Here is a 14,838-nt window from a genome sequence, read left to right as displayed (position 1 = left end):
AGGCCTGGGGAGGCTCTGCTGGGACCCCCCCCCCAGCCAACTCAAGAGGGGGCCCTGCTGGGACCCCCCCAACCAATTCCGAGGGCAAGGCCCCCCCAAAACCCGGGGGAGGGGGTTCCCTGGGGGGGTCCCTGCGCCACCCAGGCCGGGTCCCGCGGGGTGGGGAGGTTTCGGGGGGGCACCTTGCCGCCCCGCCCCCCCCCCCGCCGAGCCCCCCCGGCCCCCTCGCACTACCCCGGGGGGCAGGGGGCGGTCACGTGGCCCGGCGTCACGCGACGGGGAGGGGCGGGGTTGAGGCCTGGGGGCCGCTTTCCCCGCCCCCTTAGCGGCGGCGGCCAATGGGAGGAGGGAGGGGGGTGCGATGGGCCAATGGGGGGGAAGGGGGCGGGGCTAGCGGCGGGGGGGCGGTGAGCGTCGGGAGCGAGCACGGGCACGGGCGCGAGCACGGTACGGGGCTGGGGGCGCGGAGGGGTCAGGGGGGACTGGGGGGTCCCGGGGGACTGGGGGGCACTGGGAGGGACTGGGGGGTCTGAGGGAACCGGGAACCCCGTGGTAGTGGGAGGCACTGGGGGAACTGGGAGAATTGGGAGGCACTGGGAGGAACTGGGAGGCGCTGGGGGGAACCGGAGGAACTGGAGAGCACTGGGAGGTGATGGCTGAACTGGGAGGGACTGGGGGGAACTGGGAGAACTGGGCGGGATTGGGAGAAGTGGGAGGCACTGGGGGGAACTGGGAGAAGTGGGGGGAACTGGGAGGAGTGGGGGGGGGACTGGGGGGAACTGGGGACACTGGGAGGCACGGGGGGGAACTGGGAGAACTGAGGGGAACTGGAAGGTGCTGGGGGGCACTGGGACAACTGGGAGGTACTGGGGGGAACTGAGATTCACCGGGGGGAACTGGAAGGCACTATAAGACCCTGGGGAAACTGGAGGGTACTGGGAGGCACTGGGGGACCCCGGGGGAACTGGAGGGCACTGGGAGGGTCGGACCAGCCCTGACACGGGGTGGGGGGGGCCGTGCTGTGACCCCAGGGGTCTCCCCGCACACCCCAAAGGGAGGGGGCCGTGCTGTGACCCCCCCAGCACCCTCCCTGCTCCCTGCACCTCAGTTCCCAACAGGGAGGGGAAGTGAAAGTGGAGGGGGGGGGGAAAGCAGGAAGGGAGGGTGGGGGCGGGGGGGGGGGGGGGCAGTGCACCCATGGGTGCCACCACGGGGTGCTGCTCCCCCCCACACACCCCACGTGCAGCTTCCCCCGCCGCAGCGAGATGCTATCGGGGTGCTGCGGCCGGCGGTCGGGGTGTGGGACACCGCAGGGCCCCCCCCCCAGGTTCCTGTCACCCCCAGATGGCACACGGGGGGGGGCGGGCGTTGGCCTTTAGGGTCCCCCCCAGGCTCTTAGGGCCCTCCCTTGGCACGCAGCCCCCTGCCCACTGCTGTGGACTTTGTGCTGTGGTTTATCGGGAATGGCGGCACCCATGGGGGGGGGGCACTGGGGAGGGTGCTGTAAGGGGGGGGGGGTCAGGGTTTTCCACCACCCCCACAAAAAAGAAAGGGGAAGTGAGAGACGGGGGCGGGGGAGAGGGGCAGAGCCCAGCCCTGCTCTGCGAGTGGGGAAACTGAGGCACGGGCACGCGGTGGGGGCGCTGCCACCCGCAGGTGTCCCCTGCACCATGAGGACAACAGTGACGCTGTGCCTGGTCCTGGCCCTGGCCGGGGTCGCTGCTGTGGCCGCGCTGCGGTGTCCCGACGGGACGTCCGAGTGTCCCCGCAACGCCACCTGCTGCGTGACGCCCAGCGGCGCCTGGGGGTGCTGCCCCATGCCACAGGTACGGGCATGGCCACGGGGACGGGGACACCGGCCTGCGGCAGCCACCGTGGTGACCGGGTCCGGCGCCCGCAGGCATCGTGCTGCGAGGACAAGGTGCACTGCTGTCCCCATGCCACCACCTGTGACCTGGCCCACGGGCGCTGCCTCTCGCCCCACGGTGACACGCCCTTGAGCACAAAGTTCCCCGCCTGGAAGAGCCAGCGGCGGGCACCGGGTATGGCACGTCCCTGTCCCCGTGTGTTCCCATATGTCCCAGCACCGGATATGGCACATCCCTGTCCCCGAATGTCCCCATCCATCCCAACACTGGGTATGGCACATCCCTGTCCCCGTGTGTCCCCATACATCCCAACACCGGATATGGCACATCCCTGTCCCCGAATGTCCCCATCCATCCCAACACCGGGTATGGCACGTCCCTGTCCCCATACGTCCAGTGTCCCAGCACCGGGCATGGCATGTCTTTGTCCCCATATGTCCCAGCACCGGGTATGGCACGTCCCTGTCCCCATATGCCCAATGTCCCAGTACTGGTTATGGCACATCCCTGTCCCCATATGCCCAGTGTCCCAGCACCGGGTATGGCACATCCCTGTCCCCCCCATATGTCCCAGCTCTGGGTATGGCACATTTCTGTCCCCAGCGCCCCAGAGCTGTCCCCAAGCCATCGTGGCACACCATTGCCCCAGGTGCAGCATCGTCCCAGATGGCAGGGACCCCTCACCTTCTGTCCCCTGTGACCTGTGGGGACACGGAGGTGGGGGGGGGTGGCTCGCAGTGACACTGTGTCCCCCCAGCAGCCACGCTGCACCAGGTGACGTGCCCCGATGGCCGCTCGGTGTGCCCGGACGGTGCCACGTGCTGCCGGCTGCCCTCGGCGCAGTACGGCTGCTGTCCCCTGCAGAACGTGAGTGGGTCCCCGTGTCCCCACGCAGCACCCCAGGGTGGCGGCAGGCTGTCACCTGCGGTGTTGTCACCCGCGGCTGTCCCCTCCCTGCGCAGGCCGTGTGCTGCAGCGACGGGCAGCACTGCTGTCCCCAAGGCACCACCTGTGACCTGGAGCGCTCCATGTGCACCTCGGTGCAGGACCCGGCACAGCCGCCGGCACGCGGTAAGGTTGGGGGGGGGCTGGGACCCCCCGGTGCCATCTTGGGGACAGAGGGGACGCCGGCTGTCACCGTCCCTTTGTCCCCAGTTGGTGATGTGAAGTGCGACGACAAGATGAGCTGTCCCGACGGGAACACGTGCTGCCAGCTGAGCTCGGGCGCCTGGGGGTGCTGCCCCTTGGAGCAGGTGGGGGGGCACAGGGGACACACGCAAAGGTCCCCAGGGGAGTGACGAGCAGGACGCATCCCCCAGGGATGTTCCCAGGGGGCCGTGTCCCCCCCCGAGGTGTTCTCCGTGCCCCAGGAGGGGTGGGGGCAGGTGTCCCCGTGCCCTGGCTGGGGTGAGGGGTGGGTGTCCCCTCTCCCCCGGTGTCCCCTGTCTCCCGCTGCTCACTGGGACAAGTTCGGGGCTGCAGTGACAGGAGGGGACTGGGATGCTCTGGGACACCCCACGTCCCCCCCCACCCTACGCAGGGCACAGCCAGGTGCCCCCGTGCTGAGTGCCACCCGTGTCCCCCCCAGGCCGTGTGCTGCCCAGACCACGAGCACTGCTGCCCCCAGGGCTACACCTGCGACCCCCAGGGGGGCACCTGCCTGCAGGGGGGGGTCCGCCTGCCCTGGCTGAGCAAGACCCCGGCGCGGGGCCGGGGGGGGGACGTGAAGTGCGACGATGAGACGAGCTGTCCCGACGGGAGCACGTGCTGCCAGCTGAGCTCGGGCGCCTGGGGGTGCTGCCCCTTGGAGCAGGTGGGGGGTGCGGGGCAGGGGGGTGACGGGGGGCAGCAGGGGGTCGGGTCCAGGCTGCGGTCCCCCGTTGGGCTCAGCGCTGGGGCGGGGCTTGGGGGAGCACCCAGGGGTGTCCCTGTGGGCAGAGATGCGGCTGGAGGGATCCCATGGGTGGGCGGGGGGCTTGGGGACACGGGGATGTGCGTGGGGGCGACGGGTGGGGCTGCTGTCCCCTTGGCCTGGGGAGGGATGGGGGCAGATGTTCCCTGTCCCCTGATGGGACGAGGGCAGGTGTCCCCGCGCCCTGGCTGAGATGAGGGTGGGTGTCCCCTGTGCCCAGCGTGAATGGACCGTGTCCCCTGTCCCCCAGTGTCCCCTGTCCCCCAGTGTCCCCAGTCCCCCAGTGTCCCCTGTCCCCCAGTGTCCCCTGTCCTCCAGTGTCCCCTGTCCCCCGCTGCTCACTGGGACAAGCCGGGGGCTCCAGTGGCAGGAGGGCACAAAGAGCTGCGAGGCCACCGGGATGCTCTGGGGCACCCCACGTCCCCCCCACCCCACACAGGTGACAGCATAGGGGACAGCCAGGTGCCCCTGTGGGGTCATGCTGAGTGCCACCCGTGTACCGCCCAGGCCGTGTGCTGCCCAGACCACGAGCACTGCTGCCCCCAGGGCTACACCTGCGACCCCCAGGGGGGCACCTGCCTGCGGGGGGGGGTCCGCCTGCCCTGGCTGAGCAAGACCCCGGCGCAGGGCCGGGGGGGGGACGTGAAGTGCGACGACGAGACGAGCTGTCCCGACGGGAGCACGTGCTGCCAGCTGACCTTGGGCACCTGGGCATGCTGCCCCTTGGAGCAGGTGGGGGGTGCGGGGGGTGGCAAGTAAAGGGGCGGGGGGGGGCGGTCAGGGTGGCATCTGGGGGGGCTTTGGGGCAGAGTGGTACTGTGCGATGTGGCTCTTTGGGGACAGTTAGGGGACACGGCGCAGACTCCATCGCTGTCACACCCACACCCCCCCCCCCCCCCCCCCCCGCCCCGTATGTCCCCTGCCATGCTGGAGGGCCGTGGCAGGCGGCCCCTGTGCCCCCTCTTTGGGCACAGTGGGGATAGTGTGGGTCTCGGGGGGGGGGGGGGGGGGGGGGGGCGGGGGTGCTGCATACCCAGAACAGCACCCCCCCATCCAGGATGTGACACCCACCCAAGGTGGAGGGGACATCGGGGCGGGGGGGTGGTGCCGTGTGTCCTGTCCCCCCCGCTCCATCTGCACCCTGGCTATGGGGATGTGCAACTGGGGGGGGCTTCCCATACACACATTCCTCCCCCACCCCCCATAACCAACGGCTTCGGCAGTGTGGCACTGGGCTGGGGGGGGACACAGGGTGCTGGGGGGAGGGGAGGTGTCACCAAGCCTTTGTGTCCCCCCCGCCCCCCCCCCCCCCGCCCAAGGCCGTCTGCTGCAAGGACCACCAGCACTGCTGCCCCAGGGGCTACACCTGCAACGTGGCCACCCAGAGCTGCGAGAAGCTGCTGGCAGCCACCCCGCTGCGGTCACCGGCCCCCGCGGGGCCACCGCTGTCCCCACTGCGCCCCGTGGCCACCATCCCCGGTGACACCGCCCGTGCCTGCCTCCCTGGCCAGCGCTGCTGCCGCAGCACGGACGGCTCCTGGGCACGCTGCCCCTTCGCCCAGGTCAGCGGGTGGCATTTTGGGGGTAGGGGACATGTGGCGGGGGGGGGGGGGGGCTGTGTCCCCACTGATGTCCCCACCGACGTCCCCAATTGCACCTCTCTGTAGGGCTCCTGCTGCGAGGACGGGCGTCGCTGCTGCCCCGCCGGGTACCGCTGCGCCCGGGGGGGGCGCGAGTGCTGGCCCCAGCGCTGGGACGTAGGGGGGGGCATCTCCAGCAGGACGCTGCTGTGACACCTCCCCCACCCCCACCCCCGGGGCAGGGGACACCGGCTGGATGGGCCCCGCAAAATAAAGGGTTTCTAGGAAAAGCACCTGGCTTTTTTTTTTTTTTTTCCTTTTTTTTTTTTTTTTTTTTTTTTTTGCGGGGGTGGGGTGCGAAGCAGAGGCAGAGGCTGCGGTGTCTCAACGGGATTTTTATATATTAATGGCATCTAACGAACACGCGGGGGGAGGGGGCCGCATCCCCCCCCCCACCCGCTGCAGGCACGGCCCTGCTCGCCCTTCTTCTGCCTTGCCCCGTATAAAACATTTAGAAAGACAAATAAAATCCAAAGCAGAGGGCTGGGGGGGCAAATGGGGGGGGCGATGGTGCCCCCCCCCCCCCAGCTCCTATGCCAGCTTTGAGGTGCCGCTGGCCCGGGGGGCGCTGCCGGCCCCCCCCGCCCTGTGGGGACACAAGGAGGGACACATTTCAGTGCTGGGGCGGGGGGGGGGCACATGCAGGTGTCATCATGGGGGTCCACCCCAGCGTGGGGGGGGGGGGGGGGGCGGTACTAACCTGCTGCCCACCCCCACGTACACACGGCAGTGTCATGGCAAAGGGGGGGGGGGGGGGCAGTGGGCATGGGGGGGCACCTGGCACCCCTCTGGGGAAGGCACCTGGGGGGGGGGGGGGGGGGGCAGGGCAGCAGGACCCCATGCTGGGGGGGGGGGAGGGGCGGGACGACACACAATGCCTGGAGGGATACAGGTGGCCTCACAGGGAAGGGGAGGGGGCTCGGGGACAGGGTCAGGGACATGGGATGGGGCCGGTATGGGATCAGGGTGGGGGGGGGTGGAAGCACAGTTGGGTCGTGCCCAGCGTCACCACGTCCCTGCTGCCACTGCAGGGTCCTGGGGTGTCCCCACCTCCCCGGGGCAAGGACGGAGGTGGGGATGGGGACGGGGACCAGGATGGGGATGAGGACAGGCCCAGAAACAGGTCCAGGGCCACGCTTACTTGACATTGAAGACCATCAGCGGCCGCTCCTCCCTCTTCTGCCAGGGGCTCTTGCGGTCGCCCGCCTCGTCCCCCCCTTCGCCCCCTTCGCCCGCCTCGTCCTCGGGGCTGCTGGGGGAGTCACGGGGGGGCTCGCTGGCACTGCTGCGGGTGCTGCCGCCGCCGCCGCCGCTCCCCCCGGCCCCCCGCCGCCCCTGGGGGCCGCCCAGCAGTGGGGCCAGGGCGCTGTCCTCGGGCGAGGGGGGGGCACGGGGGGGCCGGGCGCGGGGCAGGGGCCCCCTGTCGCCGCCCTGCAGGTCGATGTAGGAGTGGCGGACGTGGGACGCACGGCCGTCCAGCGAGACGAACCAGGCGCGCGGCGCCAGCAGCTTCTGCTCCGCCAGAGCCTGCAGCTCCCCGTTGAGCTGCGCCACCGCCGACTCGTTCAGCAGCACCGGGATGGCCACCGGGGCCCCCCCGGGGGCCGCCGCCGCCACGGGAGGGGGACCGGTCACCGCCGCCGCCGCTGCCGCTGTCACCGCCGGGCCACCCCCGTCCGGCTGGGGGGTCCCCTCGGGCGCCCCGTCCAGGCGCATGTAGCGGGCGGGGATGAGCAGGGTGGGCACCACGCCGCGGTACACGTCCTCCTGGCCGCCGTCGAGGGGGCCGCAGAGGATGAGCTGGCCCGGCTGGCCCAGCGAGGGTGGCCGCGGCGGCGGTGGCGGCGGCGGCAGCGGCTCAGTGGGTGGCAGGTCCCCCCCCGCTGGCCGCTCGAAGGGCTCGGGGCGGGGGGCCGGGGGGTGGCCCCGCTGGTAGTCATCCAGCGGAGGTGGCACCAGCCCCTCTGTTGAGCGGGCGGCCGCGAGGCCAAAGGCTTCGCCCGGGCGGCCGAAGTCCTCCCGGGGGACACGGCGGCGCCCCAGAGTGCTGGCGGGTGCTGGGGGGGCTGGGGGGGCCGGGACCTGCTTGAAGAAGTCCTCACGGGAGCTGTCGAAGTCACGGGAGGCAGCGAAGGAGGACTTGAGGACGGGGGTGTGCGCCTCGGTGTCCCCCCCCGAGGACGCCGTCTCTAGGTGGCTGCTGCAGATGAGGTTCAGCTGCGACATGGAGGTGGCCTGGTCCCGCTTGGAGGCGTCCAAGGTCCCCGAGAGCGGCAGCTTGCGGTGCTGCTGCCGCGGCTTCAGGCATCGCCGCCTGTGGGGACAGCGGTGGCACCAGGGTGACGACCAGCCTGACAGCATGGTGGCACTGGGGTCCTGTGGCCCAACCCCACCAGCCTCCATGACCGGCTGGAGGCTGCTAGATGGGGGTCCACCAGCTGTGGGACTGCTGGGGGCTGGTGGTCCCCACAGCCAGGTGTAGGGCATCTGGGGGGTGCTGAGGGCTGGTGCCCCCCCTCCCACCCCCATAGCCAGGTGTAGGACATTTGGCACTCCTGGGAGTTGGTGGCCCCCATAGCCAGGTGGACATCTGGGGATGTTGAGGGTTGGTGGCCCCCATAGGCAGATGTAGGACATCTGGGGGTGCCAGGCAGGTGGAGGTGCCAGGGGGTCGGTGCTGACCTGCAGTAGTAGATGAGGAGGCAGAGTAGGGTGAGGACGAGCAGGGCCAGCGCGCCCAGGATGGTGAGCAGGAAGATGGTGTGGTAGGCGGTGATGTCCTTCATGCCCGCAGCCATCGCCACCAGCCCTGGGGGGGGGCACACCAGGGTCAGACATGGCCCAGCCCACGTCTCCCATGGGTGCTCCCCCCTCCCCATGGAGTGCTCAGCCTCAGGGGTGCAGGGGCTCCTTCCTACCTGTGCTAGGAGAGGGCAGAGCTGCTGCCCAGTACCCCAGTTGGGGGGAGACAAAGGTCCAGTACAGCTGCCGGCCCTCCTTGCGGATCAGCCCCGTCCCGTTGCGGACCCACAGCCCTGCAGGGACGAGCACCCAGCATCACCATGTGGCTCTGTCCACATTCCCAGGTGACTCCCCTAGCAGGCTGAGACCCACAAACTCATCTCACCTATGGCCATCACCACCCAAACTCATCTCACCCATGGCCATCACCACCCAAACTCATCTCATCCATGGCCATCACCTCCCAAACTCATCTGTCCATGGCCATCACCACCCAAACTCATCTCACCCATGGCCATCACCACCCAAACTCATCTCACTCATGGCCATCACCTCCCAAACTCATCTGTCCATGGCCATCACCACCCAAACTCATCTCACCCATGGCCATCACCTCCCAAACTCATCTGTCCATGGCCATCACCACCCAAACTCACTGAATCACAGAATTGTTAGGGTTGGAAGGGACCTTAAAGGTCACCTAATTCCACCCTCCCCCACCATGCGCAGGGACACCTCCCACTAGAGCAGGTCAGTCAAAGCCCCATTGTGTCACCCATGGTCATTACCAAACAAACTCATCTCACCCATGGCCATCATCGCCTAAACTCATGTCACCCATGGCTCATCCATCCAAGTTCATCTCACAAAGGGATGTAATCGCCCAAATTCATCTCATCCATGGCCAATACTACCCAAACTCATCTCACCCATGGCCAATACTACCCAAACTCATCTCACCCATGGCCAGTACCACCCAAATTCATCTCACCCATGGCCAATACCACCCAAACTCATCTTGCCCATAGCCAATACCACACAAATTCATCTCACCCACGGCTGTCACCACCCAAACCCATCCCACCCATGGCCATCAATACTAGTGTCCCCCACCCCACTCCCCTCTGCATCTCAGCGTCCCCATCCAGCGCTCACCACTCTTGGGGTCAAACCTCCAGGCGGGCACGCTGGTGGCCACCAGGGTGCCGGTGTCGGGGGGCAGTGGGATGGACAGATGGACGGGGCCGGAGAGCTGCACCTCAGTGCCGTTCCCCGTGAAGAGGTGAACACTGAGGGCCGCCACGGGCGCCAGCTCCAGCCAGGTGGCATTGGCTGCAGGGATGCAGGGGATGGGGCAGGTGAGCGGATGGGGCACCAAGGCTCCCCGCTCCCCCCTGGCCACCCCGTACCGCTGCCGTTGTGCTCAGCCCCCAGGAAGGCAGGGAAGCTCCGCAGGTCCCGCGGGGCGGTGGCGGCCGTCAGCGATGCCCAGAGCTGGCTGTACGTGGAGCTGCGGGGCAGGCGCGCCGCCCGCCTCTGGAACTGCACCCACGGCTGGCCCCGGGCGCCTGCGGGGACAAGAAGGGGGGACGGGCAAGTGATGTCCCCCCACACACACACAGCATAACCAGATGTAGGATGTCGGGGTGTTGGTGGCCCCATAGCCAGCTATAGGATGTCTGGTAGTTCTGGGGGTTGGTGGCACCCCATAGCCAGCTACAGGACATCTGGGTATGTCTGGGTGTGCTAGAGGTGGTTGGTGCCCCACGCCCCCAGCCAGCTTTAGGATGTCTGGGGGTTGGTGGCTCCCTCGATAACCAGCTATAGGATACCTGGGGGTGCTGGGAAGAGGCTTGGTGTCCCTCCGATATCCAGCTATAGGATGTCTGGGGCTGGTGTCCCCCCCATAGCCAGCTATAGGATCTCTGGGAGCTCCCACATAGCCAGCTATAGGATGGCTGGGGCCCGTGGCCCCTCCCATAGGCAGCTATAGGATGCCCCCACTCACCTGGGGAGCCCAGCAGGATTTGCACCAGGTCCTCGTAGAGGATGAGGGTGGCGGGGCGCTCCGGGAGCAGGTAGAGGCTGACGGAGGCGTACACTGCGGAGGAGGGACGTGGTGATGGGTGGGGGAGCCCCCCCGGACACCTCCCCACAGCACCCCGCCTGTGACAGGGTTGGGGAGGAAGAGGAGGAGGGGGCAGGATCAGTCCCAACAGGCACTGGGGGGTGACCCCCCCCTTGGAGGCCTCCAGCAGAGCCCAAAATAGGCTGCGGCTGGGGAGGGGTAAAAATAGAGTAGCAACTGCCGCGACGTGGGGACGGGGACAGCGGGGACGGGCGGTGGCACGCGGCAGGCTGGGGGGCACCCCATGCACGTCCCTAGTCCCGGCACACCCCGATCCTGGCACACCCCCTGCACGCCCGTAAGCCCTGCATGCCCCGAGCACCCTAATTCCTGCACAACCCACACACACCCCGATCCTCGCACACCTCAATCCTGGCACTACCACAGGCACATCGATCCTTGCACACCCCAAGCCCTCAGTGCTCCCCACCCTTTTACACCCCCAACACCCCATCCTTGCACCCCATCTCATCCCAGTCCCCTCCCCACCCCCGCGCCCCCTGGCTGAGCGCTCCCACTCGTCCTGGCCCCCCAGCAAGGTCACCACATCGACGCCGCCCAGCGCTGCCCCCCCTCCACAACGCAGAGGCCCCAGGGGCCATGGGCTGGCGCCGAGCCCAGGGTGCCCCCCCCAGGGGACGTCAGGGCCACCAGGACACGGCCGCACCCCCGCTGTGCCACATCACCCATCAGGGCCACCCATGCTGAGCCCCAAGGGCCAGACCCCCAAAATTCCTCTCCCTAAGAGACCACCCCCCAAAAGCTCTTTGGGTGCCCTGGAAAGGGACTGGGGTCCCAGTAAGGAACTGGTGTCCTAATAAAGGATCAAGGGCACCCAGCAAGGAACCTAGTAAGGAATTGGAGCCCCCCAGTACTGGAGAAGCAAGGGTCCCCATTAAGGCATCACGCCCCCCCCCCCCCCCCCATAAGGGATTGAGGCCCCCAGTATAGAACCAGGTCCCCCAGTAAGGGATCAGCTCCCACAGTGAAGACTCATGGTCCCCCATAAGGGCTCTGAGCCCCCCAGTAAGGAATCAGGGTTCTCCAGTAAGGGGCTGGGGTCCCCTATAAGGTATCTGAGCCCCCCACTTAGGGATCTGAGTCTCCTATAAGAGATCGGGGCCTCCTGTAAAGCATCAGGGCCCCCTTGTAAGGGATCCCATAAGGGCCCAGAGACTCCCAGTAAGGAACTAGGATCCCCCATTAAGGGACTGGGGGCCCATCACAAGGGCTCAGAACCTCCCAGTAAGAGTCCAGGTTCCACCCACAAGATGCCGGAGCCCCCCATTAAGGGATTGGGGTCCCCTAAAAGGGCTCAGAGACCCCCGGTAAGGGACTAGGGTCTCCTATACGTGACAGACCCCCCCCAGTAAGGGGCTGGGGTCCCCTATAGATGCTCAGAGCCCCCTGTTAAGCAATCGGGTCCCACCATAAGATCTCAGAGCCCCCCCCCTCTCCAAGGGGCTGGGGTCCCCATCACTCACACGGCAGCTTGGTGACACGCCAGGGCACGGAGGCGGTGACGTAGCCGCGGCGGGTGGCGGTGACGAGGACCCAGGAGCCCAGGCGGTAGGCGAGGGGCAGGACACCAGCGCCCTCGTGGTCGGTGGTGCCGGTGGCCAGCGAGCTGCGGTTGCCAAAAACCTCCAGGGTGGCCTGGGCCAGCGGGGCCAGCGCCCCGCTCTCATACACCTGCACCTTCAGCAGCACCTCTGTGGGGACACGCGGGGTGGGGGGGACGGGGACAGGACGTGGTGGGTGCGGGCATGACCCTGCCGGCGTGGCACGGGGTGGGGTGGCATCCTGGTGGGTGGTGGGCGGCATCCTGCTTGGGGTGGTGGGCGCCACCCCAGTAAGGTCGCAGGTACCACCCCATGGGGTCAGGGGCACCACCCCAGCAGGGTGCTAGGACCCAGCCCAGCAAGGTGCTGGTGGACCCATCCCAGCAGGTCGTGGGCACCCTCCTGGCAGGGTGGTGAAACCCATCTCAGCCAGGTGCTGGACCCATCCCAAAGGGGCTCACGGGCAGCACCCCAGGTGCGTGGTGGCCACCATCCCAGTAAGGTGCTGGACCCACCCCAGCAGGTCATGGGCAGCACTCCAGCAGGGTGGCGGCCACCATCCCAGTAAGGTCACGGCTACCACCCCAGCAAGGTGCTGGCCACCATCCCGGCAGGTCCCCGGGCCCACTGATATGGGGTGGCAGCTGCCAACCCCACAGGTCCCGGCCACCGCAGGGTGACGGCCACCACCCCCTGCCCATTTTCATGCCCACCCGATGCAGACAGAGGGGGGTCTATTGCCCCTGCCACCACGCTCCAGGGTTCCCAGGTGGCACGGGTATGGGGCAGGGTCGGCAGAGCCGGGGGGGGGACCCGCTCTCCACGCCCCCCCCCCCCCGTGCCGCCGGCCGCCTGCGCATGAGCCCGCAGCCCTTGGCAGCCCGCCCGGCTCGGGCGCTGTCGCCCAGGCAACGACCTCGTTCATCCCGCCCGCCCCGGGCGCTTTTGGGACCCTGTGGCCCCCCCCGGCAGCATCCTGCCCCCCGAAAGCCCCCGCGGCAGGGAGCAGCCGCCCCCCGCCCAGATGTTGCCCAGATGTGGGCGAGGGGAGGAATTCGCAGCAGCTGCTCCGGCGATGCGCCTGATTGAGTGGGGGGGGAGAATAAGCATGGGGGTCCAGTGGGGGGGTGCACAAATACCAGGGACAGCCGGCACCCGCGGGGCAGCAGGAATGTCCCCGCGGCCACGTGCCGGCCACCCGCAGCTGCCGGGGGACAGCTGGCACCAACGGTGTCCTCGGGAGCGGGGGGCCCACGTGTCCCCCCCAGCCGTGAGCATGGCAGCGTTGCCCACTCACGAAGGGGCCCCACCGGGTGGCACGGCCACACTGGTGCCCCTCCCCCCCCCATTCCTCCCAGTACGGCCCCGCAGCCCCCATGGCTCTCCCCACGCCGGTGCCGGGCCCCGTGCCCCCGTCACCACCTCCCAGCCAGGGTGGCACAGGGATGGGCGCGGGTGATGCTGGCTGGGTGGGGGTCAGGGACACCACATCCTGCCCCCCCCCAACCCTTGCCAACCATCTCAGCCCCACGGGCACCCCTCACCCTGGTGGGTGGGTTTGTGGTGCGGGGAGGGGTCATGGGGGGCCGCAGGGACCCCACGGTGACACCCAGCGCCCCCAGCTCCACCCTGCCTACCGGAGGTGCCCGCTATGGGGCTCACCCCAACCCCTACCAAAAATACCCCCCACCCTGCCCTTGGGACCCCCCCCCACCATCACACACCCCCAGCACCGCCCAGAGCCACCACCACCCCCCAACAGCCCCACGGGTGCTACCAGTCCCCCCACCCCAACACTGCGACCCCCCCCCCCCATGCACCCGGGGGGTGCTCCCCCCCCCAAACACGACACCCCCGCAGGTGGGATGGGCGGACAGATGGGGGGAGGGGGGGGCGGACAGACGGCCGGTGGGGGACGGACAGACGGATGAGGAGGGGGATGCTGGGGGGGGGGGGGGCAGGATGTTGGGGGGCGTGGGGGGAGGATAACGGGGTGGGGGGGGGCTGGCCCCGGCCCCGCCGCCGCGCACACAAAGGCCGCACTCACCGAGCGCCCCCGGCTCCGCCGCGCCCCGCGCCCCGCGGCCGGCCACCAGCAGCAGCAGCAGCGGCAGGAGGCGGGGGGGCCGCATGGTGCCTCCGCGCCCTTACCCCGCCATGCCCGGCCCGGCCCGGCACGGCCCGGCCCGGCCCGCCCCGCCCAGCCCGGCTCGGCTCGGCTCGGCTCGGCTCGGCTCAGCCGCGGGGACCGGGCTCCACCTGCCGGTGCCGCCGGGCACCGCCGCCTGCCCGCACCGGGTGGAGATGGGGAGGGGGAGACGGGCACGGGAGGGCGGCGGTGACTCGGGGCTGAGTAGAGAGGGGCCGGCTGCGACCCCCGGCACTGCCCCGAGCCCTAGTCCCGGACCCCGGGACCGCCACCGACCCCCGGTCCCGGCACCGACCCCTAGTCCCGGTCCCCAGGACCGGCAGCGAGCCCCGGTACCGGCACGGCCCCCTGGTACCGGCACCAACCCCCTGGTCCCGGCACCGAACCCCGTTACCGGCACCGGCCCCTAGTCCCAGTCCCCGGGTCCCAGCACCGACCCTCGGTTCTGCACCAGCCCCTGGTCCCGACCCCCGTTACCGGCACCACTCCCCAGTCCCAGCAGCAGCATCCCACCCCCTGCCCCACCTCCCCCCCCCCCCCCCAGCACCCCCACGACCCTCTCCCAACCCCGGCACCCCCCAGTGACACCCATCCACGCCACCCTTGGGCACCCCGGCACCCGCTGGGCGCCCCCTGTCCCTGTGCATGCCCACCGAGTGTCCTGTGTCCCCCCCCCCCAACGCTGCTGTGGCACCCCACGTCACCCCACGGGTGCTAGGATTTATTGTCCAGGGGCAGCGGGAGGGTGACAAGCACCATGGGCACCCATGGGTGCCGAGGACATCGGGGCAGGGCCAGGGCTGTGGGGTGGGGGTGCAGAGGGTGCAGGGGACCCCG

General features: G+C 69.3%; 2 protein-coding genes across 2 annotated transcripts; one reads left to right on the top strand and one right to left on the bottom strand.

Moving 5' to 3' along the window:
• Positions 1–373: 373 nt before the first annotated feature.
• GRN (granulin precursor) lies at positions 374–5,650 on the top strand. Its single transcript, XM_035566891.2, has 10 exons — positions 374–447; positions 1,657–1,826; positions 1,901–2,042; positions 2,629–2,735; positions 2,831–2,939; positions 3,024–3,121; positions 3,457–3,681; positions 4,288–4,512; positions 5,100–5,342; positions 5,448–5,650. Exons 2-10 carry the CDS (start codon positions 1,671–1,673, stop codon positions 5,571–5,573), a joined length of 1,431 nt encoding a protein of 476 aa, XP_035422784.1. The 5' UTR covers positions 374–447; positions 1,657–1,670; the 3' UTR covers positions 5,574–5,650.
• Positions 5,651–5,933: 283 nt separating this feature from the next.
• On the bottom strand, positions 5,934–13,984 carry FAM171A2 (family with sequence similarity 171 member A2). Its single transcript, XM_050715458.1, has 10 exons — positions 13,924–13,984; positions 11,775–12,002; positions 10,171–10,263; positions 9,578–9,730; positions 9,318–9,494; positions 8,339–8,455; positions 8,103–8,229; positions 7,398–7,734; positions 6,562–7,310; positions 5,934–6,006 (listed from the first exon to the last, which is right to left on the bottom strand). The coding sequence occupies exons 1-10, from the start codon at positions 13,982–13,984 to the stop codon at positions 5,952–5,954; spliced, it is 2,097 nt and encodes a 698-aa protein (XP_050571415.1). The 3' UTR covers positions 5,934–5,951.
• Positions 13,985–14,838: the final 854 nt, after the last annotated feature.

The sequence above is a fragment of the Cygnus atratus genome, chromosome 25 (genome assembly GCF_013377495.2).
Source record: "Cygnus atratus isolate AKBS03 ecotype Queensland, Australia chromosome 25, CAtr_DNAZoo_HiC_assembly, whole genome shotgun sequence".
Classification (NCBI taxonomy): domain Eukaryota; kingdom Metazoa; phylum Chordata; class Aves; order Anseriformes; family Anatidae; genus Cygnus; species Cygnus atratus.
This window is presented reverse-complemented; position numbering and strand designations above follow the sequence as displayed.